The 26,339-nt window shown below is 39.2% G+C and overlaps 1 protein-coding gene across 1 annotated transcript; it reads left to right on the top strand.

The window, feature by feature from the left end:
* LOC128736284 (vesicle-associated membrane protein 2-like) lies at positions 1–24,918 on the top strand. The gene is made up of 5 exons (XM_053830758.1): positions 1–53; positions 5,270–5,399; positions 5,462–5,620; positions 12,207–12,258; positions 24,758–24,918. The coding sequence occupies exons 1-5, from the start codon at positions 1–3 to the stop codon at positions 24,916–24,918; spliced, it is 555 nt and encodes a 184-aa protein (XP_053686733.1).
* Positions 24,919–26,339: the final 1,421 nt, after the last annotated feature.

Genomic DNA, 26,339 nt, shown 5'->3' with positions numbered 1-26,339 from the left:
ATGGATAACGTAAAGTACCCGGTCCGGTGCCAATCGTTGCCGTCCAGTGTCAAGTAGGTCTCGCCATACATTATGACACGATGTAGTGTTTCGCCTTCCCAGGTAACCAATAAGCATTAAAATAAGCAGTAAATCAGTCGATTATTAGCATCCCTGGCGTTTTATTCTGCAGGTTGTTGTTTATCAGCTTTTTGACTGCATAACTGTTGTAAATTGGCATCCACAATTCTATTTTAAATTCTTCTTGTTGGTAACTAGCTGCAAATAAGCATTGTCAGCACTATAAGAGGGCTAGCAGTAAAGTAGCCGCATATTTTGCCAAAATAGCATTTAAGTAGCATTTAAGGCAACTTAAATGCTTTTTGGCTTGCTTTTAAATTGCATTGGAAATGCTTATTGGTTACCTGGGTTCTGCCGCTCCTTCTGAGTGATTGTTTGCTACTCAGACACGGCCGGCCTCAACTGACGCTTTTGCATAATAATGTTAATTTTAGCCAGGCACTTTTTCACCGTTTTGCCGGTTACTGCGCCCAAGGCGCGAAATGATGAGGCCACCCTACGCTCGATCTTCAGTTTCTGTTACACTTTACGGTTAGAGAGCACCATCTGGCGGCCGGAACCAGGCTTTCGTTAGACGCTCCCGCGTTACACCAGAAGGGAAAGGATACTGTAAACGCCTGATCGGCTATATCTGGCGGACACAAAGTGCCTCACGATATCCAATAATTCTTCGCTCGGGGGAGGATTGACAACACGAACAAAATATCGAGCGTAGTTGCTTGACAGTTTTTGCCAAGGTTGCTATGATTGGCGATGCATAGGTGAATTCACTATCAGTAGGCTGCGTAATCACGAACATTTTTCAATGCATACATTGATGACAATGTTTATCCAGCAGAGGTGGGCACCGCTAATCAGCTAACCGCTAACATTTTAGCTAGCGAGTAGCACGTTCGCAAAGTTTTAAATGTGCTAACGCTTCTATTAGCCTTCGATAAATATAAGCACTACTAAATAAACTACCAGCCAGTAATTTTTGGAAATAATATTTGGAAATAGTACAACTAGCCATGAATGAACTATATTTGCTCGCGTCGCGAACAGCAGCGAGCAATTTTATCAATTTGCAAGAAATCGCCATCTTATTTTTGGTATTATTTTCAAAAATTAGCGGCTAGTAGTTTATTTAGTGGCACTTGAACTTTTCGGAAGCTAATGAAAGCGCTAACACATTCAAAACCTAGCAAACGCACTACTCGCTGGCAAAAAGGTTAGCGGTTAGCTGATTAGCGGTGCCCACCTCTGTTATCCAGCTTTCCACGAGCGATAACGATGGCTATTGGGCACAATCGTTTGTCATTCATTGCAGGTGCGTCCTGAAGGACTATGGAAATATCCATGATTGTTCACTGTTCAAGCGTGAAAATGTAAAAATGCCGGCTTTAGAGTTGGGATTCCTCGGTTAATTTTATTAATAAAATTTTTCCCGAAATGCACATATATTAAAAGCAAAGTTTAACGTACACAACATTATTATCAATTATTAACAATATGGAATACAAAAGAAGCCGTGAGAAAACTTCGATCAACTTCTCGGTACAATAGAGTAAGCAAGCATTTAATTATTTTAATTTCGCTTTGCAATACTATGCGTCCCCATGGAAACACGTTTCTATTGATGAAATTTAAACCACAATCACAATCTTTGTGCAACTTGGTAGAAAGCTTCAGAACAATAATTAGCATTTATTTACTGGAATGTGTAAATCGGTCTTTGAGAAACTTCAGTTTATTATTTTTTTCAAGTTTATTTTCAAGTTAGTTTTTCTCAGAAAGGTTTGCCAGGCTGCGTCTATATGAGTACCGTGGACCCCCGCTGGAATGACCTTCCTTAATCTGAACATTTTTAATCTGAACCCCATTGGTATGAATGCGTTCACATTAAAAACTGATCAAGCGTCATACACAATTGACGGTTCAATTGACCGGGCAAATTGAAAAAAAAACCCGATTTAATCCACCTAGTGGCGAAAGGAACCTTTGTTATACGGTCTTACTTGCTATTTGAGATAGAAATCGACACGCCTTCGGAACATAATTCATCTATTGGTTATCGTTGCGTAGTGCGTTGATTTACATAAAATTTTTGAAAATTGAATAAGTTTACAAAATTTTAACAAAATAGGAACACTTTTAAATTTTGATAGATGAAATTGCCGAGTAGGGATAAGTAAGTTGTTATTAATCTGAGTAAGTGCAAATAAAAGTAAGTTGTAAGTGGAAATCTTATCCTTTAGCATATACATTGTCTAGTAAAGGTCTAGTTTATAGGTTTTTAAACTATGCATATTTTCCTGTAATGCCATTCTATTTGACTCACATCAATAGAGTTTTCTTGAATAATTTTGATCAATTTTTATTAACTCACGCTGTTATATTTTATACAACACGTGTAGGTTTTTCAACGCCATATTGTTATAAAGTTACAAATCGTTATTTAACTAACGTATATTCTTCAACAAACTTATTGTGAGCAAAATATCATAATAATTCAATGCATTAATAATTTAAATTGTTGGGAAAATTTATGCAGCAAAACTATCAGCAAATGTAAAATGTTTAAAATGTATCCGTCTGCTGGTAGTCGAGTAATGCGGAGTCAAAATTAGGGTATTTTTTATAATCAAAGTTCCACAGATCCTAAACAAGCAAACATAAAGGTATAGTATTTTCAACGAAGTTGTGTATTTTTACTATTTGTACAATTTTGTAGTACATAAAATAGTCATACAACAATTACAAAAAGAGCAAAAATAGAAAAAATGATTTTACAAATTCATGTACAATAAATAAGATATTTCTATTCGCTGCAGAGATAGAAGGTTACTGTCTTTAGCAAAATTTCTTGTAATAATATGCTCTATAACTTTGCAGAACGCATCAATGTATTATATTGACACTGAAGAAAAATAATTTTTTTATTTCACTTTTAGGGGGATTAATCAAAATTTAAATTCCACCAGACGATAGAGCTTTCAATTTCAAGAAACTCTTCCAAAGGTTCGATAAACCTAAAATCAAGTTTTCCCAGTCAAAACTCTAGTGCACACGTTTTCTTTGGTTTGGGGCTATTGTAACACGGTTACAAAAGTTGGCGCGATTGTTCGAGGGTTAATATCTTTTGACCGGTAAAACCAATTCTTATGCAATTTTGCATATATATTCGTACTGTCAAAACCTCTCGTTTGATATTAAAATAATTGAAATTAGGTAAATTATCTTGGTTAAAATCATTATAAATTATTGTTAATTTTGGTGTGGTGCATACGGTTGCTCATAACTTTCAAATTAAAAGTCCAATCAAAAAACCATTCAATAGTGATCTATTAGGATATATTATCTTTCAAATGAGACTAGTAGCGCATAAATCGGTTTGGCCATCTCTAAGAAACAGGCGATAATTATTACCTTGTCAAAACAGGTTTTTTAAGCATAACTTTTAAACTACTTGTTTGTTTTCAATTAAAAATTCCTGAACAATTTAGCTTTAATCAGGGCTTTCATTTGATAGTAAGATCGTTGAAATCGGTCATGTAGTTCCGGAGAAACCCGTGTCACGTATTTTTCACGTTTTTGCTTATAACTTTTAAACGAAACGTCGTATCACGAAACAACTCAATAGTGATCTACTAGACAATAACACCTTTCAAACAAAAGTAATAGCGAACCATTCGGTTCAGCCATCTCTGAGAAACAGGCGATAGAAAAAATCATTACATACATACACACACACACACACAGACATTGCTCAAATCGTCGAACCCTATCGATTGGTATATGTGACTTGGCCCTCCGGGCCTCGGATCAATTTCGTGTTTTTCGACCAATTTTTAAACCTTTGTTATAGTATAACAAAGGTAAAAAGCAAAAAAAGACTTAATACGTTTCCTCTTGCTCAGCAGCTTTGGCAATATAGCTCATATGCAACTTATTTCTCTCCTGCACTCAAAATAGACCATTTTAGTTGATACTGTCGAGCCAGTTTCCTCTTCTACAATCTAGATCAGTGATGGCCAAACTGCCACAACAAAAATTACGCTCTATATGTCAAGTAATGATTTCTTTAATTCGTTAAGCCAGTTTCACATCAATCTCCCTAATTCCCCGTAAGTTCGACCAATTGATTTGATTTTGGGCATTGACGATTTTGGGAACATCATAGAAAACATGTCTCCCCAGCAGAAACAATTCTACTATATGAATAAAGTTGGAAAAACTTGTGCAAAGACTAAGTGTGTCGCAAACACTACACGAAGTAATCTGTACTTTTCAAAATCTACAAAATGCATCTGCAAAATGTAAACAAACTGAGTGAGGGTATTTTCTGCTGGACTAGCATAGGGAAAGCAACCCCCACTCGGTTTGTTTACATTTTGCAGATTGGCCCTTTTGAAAATTTGGTGCTGAATTGGTCTTATCTCACTCGAATTCGTCTCACGCGCTAATTTTTCATTATTTCACATAACAATTGTAAACCACTTTCTACGTTCACCGTTTGAAAACAAAAAAAGTAAAAAAATAAAACAAAATATACGCCTTAGACATTCCAGACTATCAGGAATCTTAGTCATACCTACTACTGTCATTATTATTCGTATGTTTTTGTTTGTAATAACAAGCTACTATTATAGACCAACGAAATCAAACTTCTTACAATTTAGTACGCAAGAGCATATTGAAAAGGCATTTAATTTTATAAAGAAATGATTTAGTGCAGTTAAAAATTAGGCGAAAAATTAGCATTAGTATACTGAAAATCTGATCACTCAAATTAATAGCATAATAAGAATTCTCAGCATAATATCATGTTAAACTTGTCTATTACTGATAACCAGAGATAAATTTCAATTAGTCAATATAGAATCTGATTTCTTCGAACAATCGAAAACTACTAAGCGCCTCCTCATCACATTAAGTTATTTTCATCATCTCCAGAATCGTAATTATCGTGATTATCGTAAATGCAGCATTTATCCACAGTAGATATATAATGCTGCACTAGGGTTAAATCTATTGGTTTGCCGATATGGCCTATTATTCTTGTCTGTTCGATATGGGAACGGATCGGCAACCTATTCTTCTTTTTCAATCCCGTACAAAGTTTACCCGAACACGAACTAGTGTTGTGCATACTTTTTTTATTTTAATTTTCCGACATTCTCTCATTTCTCTTAATCTTTGATTTTGATACGTTTCAATAAATAAATAGGTCAGCAGATGGACTTGCACCGGGCGGCGCCGGGGAGCCAGGAGCGGATGGAATTGTCGGCGGACCGAGGACTCCCCAGCAAATTGCGGCACAGAAACGACTGCAGCAGACGCAGGCACAAGTCGATGAGGTTGGTAAAAAATATTGGCCAGCTTTTTTGGGTTTTTTAAAGATTTCGTTATCGATATCTAGGTGGTGGATATTATGAAAACAAACGTAGAAAAAGTACTGGAGAGAGATCAAAAACTTTCCGAGCTGGATGACCGAGCCGATGCACTGCAGCAGGGGGCTTCACAGTTTGAACAGCAAGCCGGCAAACTGAAGAGGAAATTCTGGCTTCAAAATCTTAAAGTGAGTAGAGCTAATTGTTAGTTGGTTAGTTTAGTGCCAAATAATGTACCTACGTAACTATTGATATCAAATAATATTTTTTATTGTCGTAACCATTGCATTGGGCCATTGGTTTGAAATATTGAAGGAGTTATTGTCTAAAATACTACAGTACTAACGCAGTACCACTCTTATATAACTTACCATGGCAAGAGGCTTCCTTGTTAGTAAATGCAGAATTCAGCAGGAAGGATGTTTTTTTTTTTTTTTTTTTTTTTTTTTTTTTTTTTTTTTTTTTTTTTTTTCTATGATGGCCCCGACCTTTCTTGGTCATTGCCTCCACCCCATACGCATCTTTGGAGTGGGAGGGACGGTTTATCTCTCGGATATTTGAAACTGATTTCTTCACATTTTCCACATCTTTGTTTATCTAATCAGTGTGACTTGTTGCATCACTCTCCCGCGTATGTCCATCATAGTATTAGTTCTTTTGACTACTAATTGGCTAAAGACTGCCGATACTGTTTTGCATGTCTTGCCTTTGCAAGCAACATAGTAAGCTCTCCTATCCAAGCAATTCTACCTTAGTAGACATCAGACTACACGAATCAATTTAATTTCAGCATCACGACGTGTTCATATGCATGTGTTGTCTTTAATTTAAAACTGACTTTTTACTGCCACAATTGCCCTTCGCTTAAACTGCGTTATATTTCTTGCAGACTTCACGTCCAACGGTAAACTGTTATATATTTGAAGACCTTTGTAAAAAAGCGACCTCTGAGTCGTATGTTTCAAAAATCGAGGTAATCTGAAATCAGAAGCTCCTCTAGTATTGTGTCTATGTACATCTCTGCCAAACTGGACTTCATGTGTTAGATACTCAGGCAAAATCCCTAGTTTCATTTTTTGTACGAACATTACGCTATTATAGATTATTCGTTGTTTCACTGACATCCATTGGAGCATATCCAACATAAGAGTTGTTGGTGTCAGCCGTTCACATCTAAGTAATGTTCTCATAATCTTATTTTGCAACCTTTGAAGCCTTTGCACCTGAGTATCTGACGCCAACAATAGCACCGTTGCGCAATAATCAAAATGGGGTAATATGACTGATTTTACATATGTTAGCTTGGACCAGAACGTTAAATATCTGCTTATTCGACACAATACTCCATACTTTATAGCTATGTTTTTTACGGAAATTGTTTCTAAAGCGAGCAAGCAACTTGGGTTCATTGCAAAAATAGGCCGGGATTTCAAAGATCCTCATTGTTTGAAAGCTTTGTACTGCTCCCTTGTACGTCCTCTACTTGAAAACGCATGCGTGGTCTGGACTCCACACCAGCTTTCATGGAACTTGCGCATCGAGCGTGTGCAGAGAAGATTTCTACGCCTGGCATTGAGGGACTTACCCTGGCGAGATCCAAATAACCTTCCGCCTTATCCGGATCGCTGTCGTCTGCTTGGATTGGATACCCTTGAACGGCGTCGCAAACTTCAACAAGTATTACTCGTGGCCAAAGTGCTGAACGGCGACATTGACTCGCCGAAGCTCCTGTCCATGATGAACTTCCGTGCATCGCAACGTGTATTAAGACCATCTTCCATGCTAGTAAACGATTTTCACCGTACAAACTTCGGCTTTTTCGAACCCGTAGCGTTCAGTGTGAGGTTATTCACTACTATTGAGCATCTGTTCGAGTTCGGCGAACCTTCGCACTTGTTTAAAAGCAAAATTACTAGGTCCAGTGCAATTTGATTGTTATGTTAGTTCATTAAGACAAATTTTGTCAGATGATATAAAATAAAAATAAATAAATAAATAAATAAATAAATTACGTAATCCACGTGTTCTGAAAAATTGAGCTTTTCGTCTACCTGCACTCCGAGATACTTGGTAACTTTCACTCTCTCAATTACGTTTCCATCTATTCTGAGTTCCACATTATCAGCATATTTCCTATTTCCTATTATCATCCATTTAGTTTTCGATAAATTTAAACTCAGTTTTTTCAGTTTCAGATACTCAGCGATTTGTTTCAGATCGTTTTCAGCTTCTTTAATCGCTGTTTCTAAGCAGTCACTTGTCCAATAGATTGTGGCATCATCAGCAAATAGTTTTAACTTTCCGCTTCCGCCCAAATAGCGTTTCAAGTCATTGATGTAAAGAATAAAGAGTAGCGGTCCTAAAACACTTCCTTGTGGTACTCCTAAGTTATTCTCGCGCGAATCGGAGACAGTGTTACCGTATTTAGTCCTTTGACATCTATTAGAGAGATAACTATTGAACCAATTCCATACCGTCTCACGAATTCCTATGTTATACAAAACATGAAGCAGTTGTGATCTATCAACTGTTTCGAATGCCCTTTTAAAATCCAGAAAAACAGCCACAGTATATTTTCCCCTTTCAATATTAGACTTCCAATTATGTAGTATCAAGTTTATAGCTGTCTCCGTGGAATGATTTGTCCTAAATCCTGACTGCTCTGGTATAATAATATCTTGTGAATTTATGAAAGTCATTAATTGTCCTTTGACAACGATTTCAAGAGTTTTTTCTTGGAGCTCTAACATATTAATAGGTCTGTATTCTGTTGCATTCTTTGTGTTACTAATTTTCGGGATTGGAACTATAGTTGATTCTTTCCATGATCTTGGGATGTGGAACGGCCTGAGAATTAACCCATGCTAAAGTCACTTAACATCGAATGGCCTGATTCTAGTAAGATTCGAACCCACGACCACTTGATCAGGCAGACTCGGTAACCTTGCGGCTACAGGCCCCCGTAGAATTATGCATTAATTTATCAATTGCATTTACGGTGCTATGATGCAGATATCCCAAGCAACATTGAGGGTTTGATCACACTCTTATGAAGTCTTCATGACCAAAACTGGTCACAAATACCATCATAAGAGAGCAATAATTGTCGAATTGTTGCTTGGGATTTTCCCATTGCATCCCTTTTCATTTTGTTCCTGTCGACTCGTAATTGACGAGAATCGAATAACATTCTACCGACCTGTCCACACTCAAAATAATTTTTACGTATAAAAAGTTAAGTGAATATTTTCCATCCAACTTTTCAAAACAGTTGACACGTAAACTGATGCGTTTACGTGAAAATCAGATTTTTTCAATAACAGTCAACTGAAATACATAATGGGTTCTCAAAGATAAAGCTACAATTTTCATGGTTTATTCGCGTCCTGCACTCCACCGTAGTTGGTGTACAACTTCTTCCTTGCAAAGACATTAAAAGCGCGCTGGTCCTCGGCGAGGATAACCTGTGTCTCGTGGCCGTAGAGGATTAACAGTGCTTTGTAGATAGATGTAGATATGCGGTGAATTGTAGTTTAATTTGACCGGAACATCTCTCGGAACCCAAAATAGGCACGATTTTTGCCATAATGCTCCATGCCATAATTCATTGTATGTGCAGAGCAGATACAGATCACAAAGATTCCATGCTCGTGCAGTGTGGTTTCAGTTGCCTCTACATCTGGTAATGATACTAAAGGAGATTGTTAATTAGATGACTAGTGTAGTAGCACTTTCTTGGCCCGTTTGTTTTATGGAAATGAACTTTTTTACCGCTCCATTCGTACGTTTACTTCAGCGTTTATTTCATTCGGAATACATTCTGATGTTGTTCCTTCAAACTTGCCATTTGCACGTAGAGTAGTGCAACTCGTGGAACACCATTCTTTTGCATTCTTTTATCACGACTAGTGAGGAAAGCTTTGGCAAAGTGTGCAGTGGGCGGAGGAAGTAGATGTCGGATGTAACTTGGAGGATGATCGATGAGTGGAGAGGCGAAAGCCGGCAATGAGCGAAGACGATCCAGAGCGGCTAAGACAGGTGCCCATCAACGATGCGCCGAACTGGAGAGTGCTGTAAACAAGCTTGAAGGCAGGACAAGGGAGCCTAGACTAACTACCTAGCCGACAACAACAACAACAACAAGGAGAAACCGCTGTCGCCAATGGTGATATTCGTTTGCTGTACGATAGTTCTACCCCCTTAGTGGCACCAGGATGAATGCTAAAAAGCTGAGCTGGTCAGTTACTGACTGACCATATAGAGCAGCTTAAGCGATGGACTGACCATTTGGAATAACTTTTCGAGTTTCAAATATCAGCGACCAGTAAAACTAGCAACGCATGACGCAAACGTCGCATTAATTGCTTAACCTCTGATACGCCATCACTAGATGAAACTCAGGAGCCATCAAAAGTATTAAATCCAACAAAGCGTCAGGCCAGGGATAGGCTGTAATTCAGCCAAAATGTTCAAAGTTGATCCATCTTTGTCAGCTCAGACGATGCATCAACTATACAACAGTAAATCGCAACTTTTCTGGTGGACTGGATAATGTACATGGACCGGGGCATAACGTATGCATTGAAAATAAGACTTTTTTCGGATGGTGATAAAAAAATCTAAGATAGCTAATTGAGTTTGATAAATTTCCCATGGAAGGTAATTATATTAGCTTACTCGCAAAAAAAATTCTAGGCCTTTGCGAGCGGCCTTTTGGTAGTAAATCTCATCGAGGCTCAGTACGAGGTGTTGTCGTGCGAAGTGTTACATAATGGCGTCTTGCCCGACTCTATAAGAGTTGCTGCTGGTGTGAGACAGGGCTACATATTATCACGGCTGCTGTTCCCATCATTATAGCTGAGACACTAGTTGGAGCTATTGAGAGCAAACCAAATCGAGGATTACCTTGGAATCCTGTCACCATAGAGCAGATAAAGCCACACGGATCAAGAAGGCCAGGGGTATCTTTGCACGTTTGCGAAACATTTGGAGCTCAAACCAAATCACTCTACATATCAAAATCCGAATTTCCTACTCAGATGTTAAATCCTGATTATTCTACACCTGCTAAACGTAGTCCGTCTCAGCGGACACAACCCAAAAACTGCAGCGCTTCGAGAAAACGAGCGAACGAGATATGTAGAGAAGGACTCGACTGAAGAAGACTCGAAAAAGAGGCAAAGGCTTATGGTGACGCAGCTTAGCCAACGACATCCGGGCTGTTAACGAAAGCCTGTCCTAGCGATAAATGAAAGCCATAATGAGTAACCGTCGGCAGTGATTTCATCGCATTGTTCTGCCCGACCGGCAGACATGGACCAATAAATAAGTACATAAGATGTGAAAGTCTTCTGCGAAGCCATAAAGAAGTACTGACTTTTAGCAAATCGTGCCATTCGTGTATCGTGTCTGCCCCCGCTCTTCTGAACACACCTTCTAGCGCAATATTTAATCAGAAGGTTCGAAAGCCCATCACTTTGTGTAACCCTCTTTAAGATTCAAATGGACTCAAGAGTGTTCACGATACTCATCTTAGAAACGTTCCTGGTCCGTCGTTGCTTTGACCATTGCATCAGTCGCGATTAGAAAAACTTCCGTGCATTCTTTGCGCGGGGCAGTTTTTCCATCGCTTAGATCGAACTTTCAGAATGCGTTTCTTCCTGCAGAAGATCAAGCTTTGCCACGTCAGCAACTGAGCAAAGCCGGAAGTGTATCGGACACGCCTTGAGGAAAGGAGCGAACGAGATCTGCGGAGCAGCAATCGATTGAAATCCGCTAGGACTACATAGAAGAGGTAGACCCAGAGCCTCATGGCGACGCAGCTCAAGCATTTCTATGCTGCACTAATTGTTTACGTTCGCCGTAACGACACTACTCAGGCCCTTGCGACTTACAAGGTACTGCGTGTGAACGCTGTTCGTCTGTCAGCGTGTAAGCCGCGATTCTCAGCGCGGGGTTTCTGGGGACCGTCCCTTCATCATTTGTAGAACCATCGTTTCAAAAAATATTAATATATGCCTGACCTCATTTCAAGATCATGATTAAAATCACGAGGTTTGGTCTATTTTCACAGGAACGGGGCCTTCCCCCGAAACCCTGCGCTGTAAGTCGCATGGGCCTGCGTAGTGTCGTCGTCCCGCCAGTAAACACAAAGTTAGATTAAACTTCCTGGTCGGTGGTTTCACCCCAAGTAACAATTTGGGTTTTATTACACTCTTATGATGGCATTCAAGACCGAAATTGGTCTGGAAGACCACCATTAGAGTACAATAAAACTCAGATTGTTGCTTGGGTACAGTAGGTGGAGGAAGAGGCACAATTTGTGTCTAAAAATAGCCCAACCCAAGTCGCTTCATTAATAAGGGGGGTTGTGCAGTCTCCGTTTGTCCAGCGCCTTTGTGGTTCCTAGGTACACGGGTACCAGCGAGCCGCATGCTCTGGCGAGTGTTGTGGGTTCGATTCCGGTTATAATCTCAAATTATAGCTTGGTTCGACCCATGCACCTTCCAGCATTGGACAAAAGGTAGGAGTCACAACGACAACTTGTTAAGCGTAGCTACCTATTACCTCCCCCCCTCCACTCTTTCCCATCCATTCCCAAAAAATCCTTCTTCATTACTTTCCCTTACAGTCCCTTCATCAAGTGTAGAACCACCGTTTCAAAAAATATTAAGAATTAGGTGCTTTATGAAACTTTATGAAAGAAAATACACATTTATCGCCTAACTTTTGACAAATACTAAAAAATTAATATGGTATCTTACTCTTTTATAGATGATGATAATAATGGGTGTAATCGGCCTCGTTATACTTGCAATCATTGTAGGTAAGTAAAACATCATCCTCTTCTGGTTTGAGTCTTCAATGTACCAAGCGTTTGTTAGTACATTCAGCAAACGAACACAAACAGGATAAAACAAACGTTATCGTCGCGATACTTTTCACTTATACTCCGCAACATACTGAACATTATACATTACATTATTGATTTTCCAGCTACTTTCTAGAGTCCACTAAAGAGATTTTTAGATTCTACCCGTAAGCTAGATCATTTACGATGCTTTCTTTACTCAATAAATATGTGCAATAAATTTTCCCGGTCAGCACTGAGTATAATTTTGCTGCTATGTAACAAAGGGGCAACGAATGGTGCAATATTAACTTTAAATTATGTAAAACATTGCGTGAGACGTAACGAATTTTCTTCTTGCATATTTTCCATAGTTTACTTCAATATTAAGCTAATATGTTGTTAACATCATCAGGAATTAAAGTACAAATGTTACAAAACCGTTGTTGACCGGGTAAAGTTTATTCACATATTTGGTGGTACACAAAAATCAAAGAAAAGCATTCATAAGACCTTTAACAAGTAGAAATAATCGCACTAATAGATATATTCCTACAAACCCTTTTTATTCGTAGCTAACTTCATGTAGACGGCTAGCTCATTTCCGATTAAAAGAAAACCAAATAAATGAAAACGCAGGAGATACGATAGACAACAGGAAAAAATACAATAAATACTTAGGAGCTAGATATCAATTAAATGAAAAACTCGACAAATCTGCAACTAGCCAAACTAGGAACTAAGTTATCATGTTTATCTTCTCATCACGAATCATACATTTTGGAGTGGATCGGGAAAGCTAAGCTTTCAGACATTTAACCATAGTTTTCGAGCAGGGACACAGTGTTGTGAACAATATGAATCGCGCTCTATTTGTAATGCTTCGCTTTAAATCTAAAGATAAACGGTAGGATGAACAGAGCATCGAAGTATGAAATGTAATTTTTGACCAATATTTATAGGATTCCCAATCAGGTTCGACTTTTTTTTAATAATCAGCCTTTTTAAATCTTTGCAATTGTTTTTCATATTTTTATTTATCTCTTTTTAATTTATAAAATCGTCGTTCTGTCCTATGCGAACCTAGCTTATTCATTCAGCTACGGAATATATATTAGGTGTCGTGTTACGAACTTACTGTCTAACTATTATACAATAAAACTAACTGCCATTGGTATTTTATAATGAATGACCATTTCTTCTAATATCGTGATTATAGTTTAGTTTATTTGAGAAAGTAGTTGTTATTTAATAATCACATTTTCAAACTGAGATTCACATCAAAATTTACAAAGCTATCAATTAAGTATTTCACAATTACAATACATTTTCCATATATACCTAATGCCGTAACAGGAGAGCCCATCAAAATAATGCACAACTTGACGATAAAATAAATTTACAGGGTTACAGTTTTGACATGTGTTACTTAAAAATTTAAATTAAAATATTACATTTCCATTCATCGCAGTTGAAATTTTCCTACTAAGTTTAACCTTTGATATCACGGTACTTTTCTTTCTTTTCTCTTTTTTCTCCGTTTCCAAATTGCAGCCAGAAACTAAAAACGGCATATCGCGGCCAACCACAAAGAAATTAAGCAAGAGCGTTCCCTTCATTCTTTAAAGAAAATAACCACAACCAAATTAATGCCAGACCTAACTGTGCACTAGCAAGTTTGTTCTATTCGGAAGTATTCCCGTTGAATTTGGCGGATAGACAACCCTTTAATAATCAACCAACCGAGCAAACAGAATAAAAGGCTATTGGTCTACTGTACCAACCTCAACTGCTACAACTCATTAAAATCATAAACAGTATGGAAGATTTTCTGATATTATTACCTCTTACCTAGCCTCAGCCAAATTGCGTAAATTTAGAGATATTTTGTTCTAACTCGGACAACGAGTTACGTTGTGTCTTTCTGAAGTGATTGGTAGAAGTATACTCTTCTGTTTTATGTTTAGTTTTCTACTCTTGGATCCGGTTCATTTCATTTGTACATAAAAATAGCGCAACAAAAGCCCACACTTCTGTATTGATTAGATAGTAACTGCACCACGTGACTGCCATGAGTGTGAATTTAAGAAACACATCAAATGTTTAGGTTTAATCACTTGGTTTGGACAGATAAACGCTTTTTTCACGTTAACCTCTTTAATGACGATTTCACGTCAGGCTCGTAGTCTGACAGATGAATTGATTAGTTTCCCGATTTCCCCAAGCTGCCCTAAATCCTTAATTTTATTAATGCCTCAATTTAGTAAAACGCCTACAATATGAAACTTTTGGAAGAAACATACCTTTTGGATTACTAACATAATACAGTCAAAAAAGGAGTCTCTGATGTCTTCTTGTCAATGAATAGTTTTTAATTTTGTTTTTTTTTCTTGGGTCAGTGACCTCCTTTGCAAGTGTTTCTGCGTTAGTAGTTTAGTTTAGTTCATAACCTCGTAAACCAACCGCTTACACAATCTGTCGACAGCCAGTTGCATTGAGTTACATAACGTTCACCCTCATGTAAATGAAGTACACATCGGAGGGAAATGACAAAACGAACGCAACTGGTCGCACTGATTGCGTAATTGAAACGAAAAGCTAACCCCCTTCCTGCATGTATCGATTTATTTTGCTACATTTTTATTTGCTGCACGAAAAACACGTGTTGAGTATGTAGTGCAATTCTAGAGTACTATAGAGTGTAGTGTAGATGGCAAGTGTTGAATGTAGGCTGTAGTATTTGCAGTTAAAGATTCGGACAAAACTTTGACCGATTTTTTTTCTTGAATAAAAATATCTTGTTGGGTGCTATATAAAAATATTTAACATGGGGAATGACATTGTACCGGAGAGGCAATTTTAGGTCGAAAATTTTTGGGCAATGAAGGCTGATATGCCTATCACTAAGTAAAACTTTTTACAACCTAATTTGGCCTCGCATTAAAAATATGATTTTTTAAAGTTTTTGTCTTCTATCAAAGCACCTAGATTTGTTGTAATTTTACCAAAGGATTTTTTAAATTTCCGGTTCCGACAAGGTATTAGCTCCATTAGAATACATTTAACGGAATTTAACGGAGACGCATGATAATTTTCAACTTGCAGTATCGCAACAACATTTTCAACATTTTCATGAAATTTTGTATAGAATCAACCGTCCTAGGAAAGGCAATAAATGTTTCGAAATCAAAGTACTTTTCAACATCCGATTAGGAGAATTATACTACAGTACTAGAGTAAAAGTGTACAGAATTTTAAAAAATGTCATTGCTTTTTGTTTAGCCGGTTATGTCATCCTCCTGCTTTTGTAAGATTGACAAATAGTTTTAAAATACATAAAAAATGGTTATAAATCATGTACTTACACGCTAGTTTTTATACATTTAATAACATAAAATATACGTTTTATTAAACTTTCACTTATTGTAACGTCTGTTACATACACTCTTAAATATTTATATTCATCACCACGAACAACTCAATTATCAGTAGTAAGTAGCAAAATAGGACAAATGTTCTAGTAAAAATCTGAATTTGCACTGTTTAAGTTCAACCAAGTTTTAGGCAAACTGAACCAATTTGTAGGAAAAAAAATATTTAAGGGTGTAGTCTGTTTATTTATTTTCTTTTTTACTATTATATTGAACCCACATTATTCACAAGGAAGACACCAGATATAGCATATCAAATGTTATTCAAAATTACACCTTTGTATACCCTTACAACTGTTGTTATAACAAAGTACCCAATATCCTAATATTTTTCAGTTATTTAATTCTTAACCCTTCGTCTGTACATTGGGGTCAGTTTGACCCCAGGCCACTTTGAGAAGCTGTAACCACAGACAAACAGACGAGACACTCGCGATAATTCCATCGTCCAATCAAAAACCACTCAATTTTCAAAAAAAGAATGTTTCGCAACATGGCCACACCGCGGCGCGCAAGTGTTACTTTGAGTTTGCAGTTTAAAATCATTCAAATGTACAAACCCCTACAGCATAAAACCCTGCAAATGCAAGCTACTCCGCAACATGCATAACAGAGGGTGCTAGTGTGCAAGCAAAATGTGCAGGACGATGGTTTTTAGAGGATTTTCTTCTAAGTGTCATGTCAGTTCGTCAGTGCTGTAACTTTTTTATTTTTCAATAAATTAATCTACTTTTTTCGCGACTAGATGTGTCTGCCGAAATCTTTTATTATAGAAGTTATTTGATCAAAAAAATTCAAAAACTAACGTTTTGCGACAATTTTATTAAAAAACTTACGATGTCTGTACATTGGGGTCAATTTGATCCCAAAATTCAAACTGCTATATCTCAGCATAAAGTAGACGGATTTCCATCTACTCGTGTTCTCGTGTTCGCGTATATTTTTGTAGAAGAAAGCATCGTTGTATCCGAAAAAAAAATTCCGATTTGTTTTACTAAAATCTTACTTACTTACTTATGTGTCCATGTCCGCCGGTTCGGCAGAACAAAGGGATGAAATCAGAGATCTCCACTGCTGACGGTTACCCGCCATGGCTTTTACCTGTCGCCAGGACAGGTTCTCGTCTACAGCCCGGATGTCGTTGGCTAAGCTCCGTCGCCATGAGCCTCTGGGTCTGCCTCTTCTACGCTGTCCTTGTGGATTCCAGTCGAGTGCTGCTCTGCAAACCTCGTTCGTTCCTTTCCTCAAGGTGTGTCCGATTCAATTCCACCTACGTTCACGAATTTCTGTGGCTAACGGCCGTTGATGACACCGACGATGGAGTTCCTCATTGGATATCCAGTTATCAGGCCACCAGGCACGAATGATGTATCGCAGGCACCGGTTAATAAATACCTGCAGTTTTTGCGTTGTCTCCGCTGAGACGCACCACGTTTCGCAGGCATACAGCAGTACGGATTTAACGTTTGAATTAAAGATTCGGGTTTTCGTGCGTAGAGTGATCTGGTTTGAGCGCCAAATGTTTCGCAGACCTGCAAAGGCACCCCTGGCCTTCCTGATCCGTGTGGCTATATCAGTCTTGGTACCACCATCGGGCGTTGTTTGGCTACCAAGATATTGAAAGGCGGCTACCGGCTCAACTTGTTGTCCCGCTACTGTGAAGTTGGTGGCATTGTCAGTGTTCACTACCATAGACTTAGTTTTCGCTACATTGATTGTGAGACCTGCTGCTTGGGAGCTCTCGGAGAGGTCATCTAACTTGCTCTGCATATCGTTTCGGCGTTGTGCGAGCAAGACAATGTCGTCGGCTAGGTCGAGGTCATTTAGCTGCTCCATCGTTAGAGGATTCCAAGGCAATCCTCGATTTGGTCTACTGTCAATTGCTCCAACTAATATCTCATCCATAACGATGAGAAACAGAAGCGGTGATAAAATGCAGCCCTGTCTCACGCCAGCAGTAACCCTTATGGGGTCGGACAAGACGCCGTCGTGCAAAACCTTGCACGAGAACGCCTCGTACTGAGCCTCGATAAGATGGACTAGCTTATCTGGAACTCCTCTACGCCTAAGTGCGCCCCAGATGTTTTCGTGATTGAGTCGGTCGAACGCCTTTTCGAAGTCAACGAACACCAGCAGAAGAGAGTCCTGGAATTCGTTGATCTGCTCCAATATGATGCGGAGCGTTGTGATATGATCTACACATGATCGGCCAGCACGGAATCCAGCTTGCTGCCGCCGGAGAGTAGCGTCGATCTTCTCCTGGATCCGGTTGAGGATTACCTTACAGAGTACTTTGAGAGTAATACAGAGCAACATGATGCCACGCCAGTTACCGCATTCCGTTAGGTCTCCTTTCTTAGGGACTTTGACCAACCGGAAAAGTTGCGGTTTCCCAAATATTACTGAAAAGCTGATGCATCATCTGGGCTGACAAAGATGGGTCAGCTTTGAGCATTTCGGCTGAAATACGATCTATCCCTGGCGCTCTATTGGATTTCATACTCTTGATGGCTGCTACAATTTCATCCAGCGATGGCGCCTCCGAGTTCACGCGATTTATTCGATGAACTGTAGGCGTCGTACGCTGCTGGTTTTGTTGGTCTCTGATATTTGAAACTCGGAAGAGTTATTCAAAATGTTCAGTCCATCGCTTAAGCTGTTCTGTACGGTCAGTCAATAGCTGACCAGCTCTGTTCTTTAGCGGCATCTTTGTATTCATCCTGGCACCACTAAGGCGGCGAGAAATATCGTACAACAAACGGATATCACCATTGGCGGCGGCGGTTTCTCCTTGTTCGGCTAGGGAGTTAGTCCAGGCTCTCTTGTCCCGCCTACAGGCACGTTTAACAGCCCTCTCCAGTTCGGCGTATCGTTGACGGGCAGCTGTCTTAGCCGATCTGGTCCGCGCTCGCTCAATGCCGGCTTTCGCCTCTCTCCGCTCGTCGATCTTCCTCCAAGTTTCATCCGAAATCCACTCCCTCCGCCCACTGCGCGCTTTGCCGAGGGTTTCATCACTGGTCGTGATGAAGGCGTTCTTGATGCCGGTCCAATGCTCTTCGACGGTTCCACCAGGTGGCAACTCCGAGGCTTGAGGTTCAAGTTGTTCAACAAAGGCCCTTTTTACCTCAGGATTCTCCAATCGGCGGACGTCGTAGCGGCACCCAATTTCTCCTCTCGTCGTTGGACACGTGCGACGCGCAGACGTATCTCAGCGATAACAAGATGATGGTCGGATGCAATGTCAGCGCTGCGTTTGTTGCGTACATCAAGAAGGCTCCTTCTCCATTTCCGGCTGATGCAGATGTGGTCGATTTGGTTTTCTGTTCGGCCGTCGCGGGAAATCCACGTGACTTTATGTACTGGTCTATGGGGGAAGAGCGATCCACCAATGACCATGTCGTTATTGCCACAGAATTCTGTAAACAGCTCCCCGTTTTCGCTCATCTCTCCTAGGCCATGGCGTCCCATGACGCGTTCAAGGTCCGCGTTGTTTGAGCCAATCTTCGCGTTGAAGTCGCCAATGTGAATTCGGATGTCCCCCTTCGGGATTTTCTCAACCACGCTGTTCAGCTGGCTGTAAAAGCTCTCTTTCTCCTGCAGGTCGGCAGCATCTGTTGGCGCATAGCACTGGATTGCCGTAAGGTTCCTAACCCGTGTTCTGAATCTGGCAACGATTATTCGCTCATTTATTGGTTCCCACTTCACCAGGGCCGCATGTGCCCCTGGGCTCAGTAGGAATCCAACTCCTCTTTCTCGAGTAGCATTTTCACCTCGTATGCCAGAGTAGAGCAAGACTTGTCCGGATGATGTCCTGTGTTCGCCAGTACCCGGCCAGCGGACCTCGCTCAGCCCCAGGATTTCCCGCTTCAGGCGGCTAGCTTCCCTTGCAAGTTGAGCCAGCTTGCCCTGCTGGGCAAGGGTCAGTATATTCCATGTTCCGATTCGTGTCCGTGTTTTCATGCTAAAGGTCGTTGACAATAATCCGGAGAGATTTCTTCTTTCATTTTCGGTAACTTTTTGTATGTTCTGGTACAGTAGGCTGTTAACCTAAGGTCCTTATCCCGCAGATGGGGCTGCCATCTTAATGCCCCCTTTCCTGTTAGCATACGACAACCGAAGTTGCGTACCCCGGCCGGCACCTCGTGGAGGTAGGAATAGGAGTTAATGAACAGAGGTTATGGAATGCACATGTTCACCCTTTGCCAGCCTTTTACTAAAATCGCTCCTTGTAAAAGATTCCTCCCGCCAAGTCGCCATTCATAATTTTATGAATGTTAATAGTTAATTAAATTGCCTTTCTAAACCACTTGAAAATTTGGAACTCCACCTACTTTTGCCTGAGATATAACAGTTTTAATTTTGGGTTGAAATTGACCCCAATGTACAAACAACGTAAGATTTTTTGATTTGGTCTTGGCTAACGAAGCCGCAACACCCGTCAGCACCGTTTCGAAATAAATCGAGCCTTTGATCACTCTCGACGCAGACCCTCCTGCTTTGGACGTTCTATTGAATCTCCAAACGCCGATCATTTTTGAGGATGCATTCGGGAATATTAGTCTGCGGACTTTCGACGAGCTGATTATGATGGAATCAGATCCGCTATCTCTCGCGTTGACTGGCATATAATAAACTCTGCTTCATGTATTGACGACGCCGTAGATTATTTCCAGCGAACAATCTTGAACGCGATAACTGAATTTGTACTCGACGCCCTCCCGCCGTCAAAGCCTCTTTAGTCGAATAATCACCTACGCAGACTAAAACGGCTGAGGGCTAGAGGTCTACGAAGATACTGCCGGAATCGTTATCACCTTACAAAACAGGAATTCAACCGTGCGAGTAACGCGACTACAAGAAACTCAAAAGATTTCTGTACTGTAGATTTCTGAATCCAAACCGATTTTGGAGTTTCGTAAATTAAAAATTCCAAGGTCTGCCAATGACAGTCCCCTTGAGGAACAAGTTGCCAACTCTGAACTTGAGAAGTACGATCTTTTCGTTCAATACTTTAGGAAATGGTTCGATGAACGCTCTACCTCACCTGATCAAGTCTCCATTGCCATCGACGACTGTCCTAGTGACGCTGGTCCCGATGGCATCCAGCGTCCATTCTGAAGTTGTGCACGGATGAGTTACTTGCTCCACTTATGTAACTATTTAACAGGTCACGGCAAAAGAGCAAATTTCGTGAACTGTGGAGATCTTCTGCTCATCTAAGAATTACATTTCAACTGCTCAGCATGAATTCTATCCCAAGCGGTCTGTTGCGACAAATTCAACCGAATTTACATCACTATACGTTCGCACAATGGACAACGGTGAGCAGGTTGATGCTGTCTACACTGATGTCAAGGCAGCATTTGATCGAGTTGATCACGAAATTCGGTTTAAAACTAGAGAAACTTGGAGTCTACAGATCCTTAATCGCCTTGTTCAGATCCTATTTGATAAACCGATCGCTTTGCGTTAAGATCGGAGCTTCTTGCTTTGAAGCGTTTTCGGACGTTTTGAACATCCCACAGGGGAGTAATCTCGGACTCTCTTGTTTTCGCTATTTTCAACGAACTTTCTGTCATACTGCCATCTGTATGCCGCCTGTTGTACGCCGACGAGGTTAAAATATATAACATCATCATCAGTACTAGTGATTGCGACTACTTGCAACAACTATGTGATAAATAGCATTTGTCTCTTTTCAGCTTCTTCCTTTCATGCATTTGGTATTCGACGCATTTATGTTTAGTCCAATCCTCCTAGACTCCTCTTTTAGTCTGACGTAGATTGCCTCTACCGCCGCAAAATTCCTGGCTATGGTATCAAAGTCATTTACGAATGATCTCGCAAATGACTATGATACCATATCTCGTATCTCGTATCGTACGTATCTGGGTGGCCACGGCCCCACTACCAGAGAATCCTTCTATTGCGAAACAATTTCAAATTCTTGGCGATTGGGGGAAGATGTAAATAATCACACATTGCTAATTGGCGCTTACAATACCGGACAGCAAAAACTAGAAACAGTGAAATCGATAAAGCATTTCTTGAAGCAAATAGTCCCTGAGTTGATAAGCATTTCCTTCTACCAACGTATTATGAAGATGTAAATAATCACACATTGCTAATTGGCGCTTACAATACCGGACAGCAAAAACTAGAAACAGTGAAATCGATAAAGCATTTCTTGAAGCAAATAGTCCCTGAGGTGATAAGCATTTCCTTCTACCAACGTAAATATGTAGAGATATAGCGCCATACACGTGCGTAGACCGTCTAAAAAGTCTAAATATAAGGCCCCGTACAGAGTAAACGCGACAGCGACGCGACGCGATTTCGCTCACATTCGTTTAAATACGCAGCTCTTTTTCGCCGGAAGCAGGGCTACGCATTTAAAACAATGTGGAAGAAGTCGCGTCGCTGTCGCGTGCACTCTGTACAGGGCATAAGACTGCTTTTTTCCGCTTGTCCACCGACCGCCCTTAGGGGACGATCGCTAAGTTAAGATTAATTCTTTATTGATAGCCAACATACTATTGCCCTTACGTACTAAGCTTGAGTGCCCTACGGAACTCCTCTCCTCCTATTCTGTCTCATAGCAGACCTCACGCCATCCGTCGAGCCTCACAATTGCGTATTCATTTTCGGCCCCCAGGTCCGCACCTGGGCTTTGTGTTTTACAAAAACCGACAAACATTAATGAGAGGGTCTGCCTCTGGCACGCTCCGAGCATGTTACCGTTACCTACACTCTAAAAAATCGATACGTCACATCCACATGGAAAATCATGTAAACTTCTGTACACCCGTAAAAATCAAATCAAATTTCAAATTTTGTAGTAGAAACAATGCGTTTACAACAATTTTTATTGTGGACATTGAAATTTATGGTAAATTTATTGTAAAAGTGTCTCAAATTCAATTTTTTCATATTTTTGTTTCCTATTTTATACAGTAGAATTGGCCATATTTCATCCCAAATTTACTGCTTTTTTCAATTATATTTTATTTTCTTGCCTAAAAAAATTATTATAAACGGGCGATAACTTTCACTGTAAATGAAAATTTTTGTATGCGAAAAAATAGATTGTTTTATTGTTAAGATACTTAAAAACCCGTCATTTTTATGGTAGAATCTCTCAAAACCAGAACCTTGAATGTAATGGTGGGCTACAATAAGTTTGATGATAATTTGATTTGATAATTTTCGTGCTATGGTTATTTTTTCCGGGCAGCAACTTACATGAACTTCATGTACTAGTTAATAGGAAAGATGATAAAATTTACTAATAAAGTATGAGTATTAGTTACTAATAATTCACGAGAATTGGACATGAAAAGTGTGTGAATGAGAACTACCAATGTTTTCACGTAAACTTGACGTGCCGATTTTTTTGAGTGTAATGCTTCACTATAAATCTATAAAGATTATTGCAAAACAAAGCTAAGCCGAATGTAGCACCAATCGGTTTTCGAAACTCGACTTTCTGTTATTTTTATTCGACAGAATTCGCGGCCGGCTGTTAACAGTATAGCGTTATCGCAAGGTTAGTGCTACGATGCTATTGACTCTAACAGCTTTTTGCAACTGATATTCGGATGTCACCTGGATGTTAATTGAGAGGCCACTAATATTGCACAGATATCTAAGAAAAAAGAGTCTCCCAAATATTCACTTAACGTAAAATGAATTGTAAAGGAATTCCAAGCCAAAATAACTTCCGATTCGAACAGTTCGTTGACTTACTGAAAACCTTGAAATGTACAAGCGACAATCATATTCTCTTCTTAACGATTACTCTGAAAACAACTCTTCATAGCTCTTCCAGCTTTCAACAACCCCGTCTGATACAATCCACTGAACCTGGCCAACACAAAAACAATAATCTAACTAATAGGGATAATTTCACTTATCAAAAATTTTCAATCTACAACCCTACCTATCATAGTCTATAACTTTTTTCCTAAAACCAATTTTAAATCCAGTAAAACGTTTTCAACACACTCACTTTTTTCAATTTTACATTCAATCTTTCAAAAACGAAAAATGATTTATCATGCAACACTATTATTTTGTTTGAAACAACGCATTTCGGTTTGTTGCAATAATTTTTTTAATAGATGGTATGGAAAACCAAACAAAACTTTTTATTTTCAGTCACTAATGAATTAATTCTGTTTCATTATTTTGTGTTCAGTCCAACCGATAAGAAGATCGACTTGACAGTATTTAGTATAATACACATAAAAACACACGTATCGTATCTGTCACCCAAATCGTTGCTGCAGTGATCTCTCCAAGTAACCATGAAGCTTTCTGTTAGACTTCAATACATGATTTATAATAATATTAGCATTAGATGACTAATGCGTGTGCCAATCGTAAAGGGTGCCACAACTGTCAAGTTAATGCGATGTTGCTGGCAACTTAAACAAGTATGAGTATAATAATACGTCAAGACATCACGGCATTGATGTAAAGTTGAATCGCATGGAAATTTCTAATAATGTTGCATTTGCTTGTACTCAGTTCAATTAGTGCTTTGATATAATGCTTGTGGTTACTTGGGTCTTGCTTCCGTTTGTCGAAGCTGCGTCTTGCTGATAACAATTTTATTCTTCGGACGGTAATATCGTAATGTTGTAAATATTCAATCCTCTGGTTATCCAGGCCTATGCAAGAAACATTTGCGTGTATGTGTCTGTAGGCTACCTGCTGTATGTCCTTAAAGATCTGTCTCTGTGTGCGAGTCAGCTCTGACAGTACGTGCTCAACGTTTCGATTCTTTTCTAGGAATCATTCTCGTACTGTCAAAGCAATCCACGCTTTAACACTGAATATTGTAAGCTCCCACTATGTTGTAAAAACTAGCAATATTGATTTGTACTAGCTGCCAATGTTGAATGTAATAATTAGACAAGAATCTGTACTAAAACTATGAGCAAATTCCTCCACCCTCACTATGTAGAGCCAGGGCCTAAGCGTCCAAAATGTGACCGCTAATACATTTTTTGACTTTTCTTCAATCAAATCACGTTTCACAGCGAAATTCATGCCAGCTGAACAACCCCAACAACAAATGATAATGACACCGCAGATTCCGATGCAGCAAATGTCGATGGGCGGCCAACCCGCACACGCAGCGGCTCTCGTGCTAGACATCTCATCTGTAGTTTCTGAGCAACAACACCGGTTTACTAAATAAATCAACGGACACAATCGATTCTGAGTGCTATCCGAAGTATTTCGACTAAAAACGACATTTCAAGGGATATACAAGCCATGCATACAACTCACTTAAATAGTTTCAAATAATCTGAAAGATAAGTAGTTTACGCCATACAGTGAGGCAATGCGAAACACATTTACTATATACATTTATCGAACGAAAATCCAAACCAAAAAAAAGAGTACGAAGATTATTTTCTATACAGTTTGCAGTAACTAACACCTGGCTGAATATATTTATGAGTGTTGTTACTGTTCTCATTTATAAAACGATCATGGAACGAAATGTAAACTATCCATACAAATGATCTTCATTCTGTGGCACGAAAGAAAATCCGAAGTTTTCCAATAAAATTTTCCCTCCGAACGATTAACTATTCTTTTTTGGAATTGCACTGAAACCGAACCTATTTTTGTTGCTACAAGTTAAGAAGAGATCCGAGCAAATCATCATCTTTACACGCCCGGGTGTCGCAAAAACACCAAAGAAAGGGAACCATTGAAGTAAAGGGAAACTACGAGTAAAATATACAATTTAAAAATAACAGACAAAAAGTGAAAAATCTCAATCTACTATGTTTACGTTGACAGAATGCAATTATTAATAGCAAAGGGAAAACCCAATATATTGTTAAGTTCCCACAAGACTAGAACACGTAAAAAGCCGAACTGCAGCGCTTTGCTTGGTTTGCTACCATAAAAAGTAAGAGCAAAAGTTGTTATGAATTTGATCTTTAGGGAAACACAAAATTATTATAATAGGACACAATTAACCAAGATAGTGAAAAACTACTTAGCTGATGTACCCATTAGCCAGAACAGAAAATAGTGCACGTGCCGTTCTTTCACTATTCTTAGCAAAATGTTTATTTCAAATATTCCTTACCAGCACAGGTATAAAAAAATAATTGCGAACTGTAAGCACTTAAAACGAGCACGCTTTAATTTGACAGTCATGACGGCAAATAAAGCCTTCAATTTGCTAATCGCCTAAGAAATTTTGTTGTTGTTGGATTATTTGGTTTCTCCGTTCAAATGTTTTCATCTATGTTACAAAAAAATGTAATTTTATGTACCAGTTTCAAAAGTGATTACCAACAGGGAAAAGTTTCGAAAAAGCGGTGTCCTCTTACAATGAAAATGTTTAGGGAAATCAATCGTTCCTTCTATTAATGTCTTTCATATCATGAGAAAAAACACAACCAATGTTGAAAGAACAAGAATCATGTCACAATCAAAATACCCAAAGTTCGGCAGCGACCATCAAATAGCCAGTACCTATTGGATTTTCTTTTTCTCTATAATATTATAACTTTTACACTCGTTCAAAGATCCAATTCGAAATTATCTATATCAAATCAATTAGACTCCCATAGAAACTGGAGATAGTAGTGCAAC

This window comes from Sabethes cyaneus, chromosome 2, assembly GCF_943734655.1.
Source record: "Sabethes cyaneus chromosome 2, idSabCyanKW18_F2, whole genome shotgun sequence".
NCBI lineage: Eukaryota > Metazoa > Arthropoda > Insecta > Diptera > Culicidae > Sabethes > Sabethes cyaneus.
This window is presented reverse-complemented; position numbering and strand designations above follow the sequence as displayed.

Coding starts and splice junctions, on each gene's coding strand:
- LOC128736284 (XM_053830758.1), top strand. CDS start 1: ATGGATAACGTAAAGTACCCGGTCCGGTGCCAATCGTTGCCGTCCAGT. Junction 5,400..5,461: donor CGCAGGCACAAGTCGATGAG/GTTGGTAAAAAA, acceptor ATCGATATCTAG/GTGGTGGATATTATGAAAAC. Junction 5,621..12,206: donor TCTGGCTTCAAAATCTTAAA/GTGAGTAGAGCT, acceptor ACTCTTTTATAG/ATGATGATAATAATGGGTGT.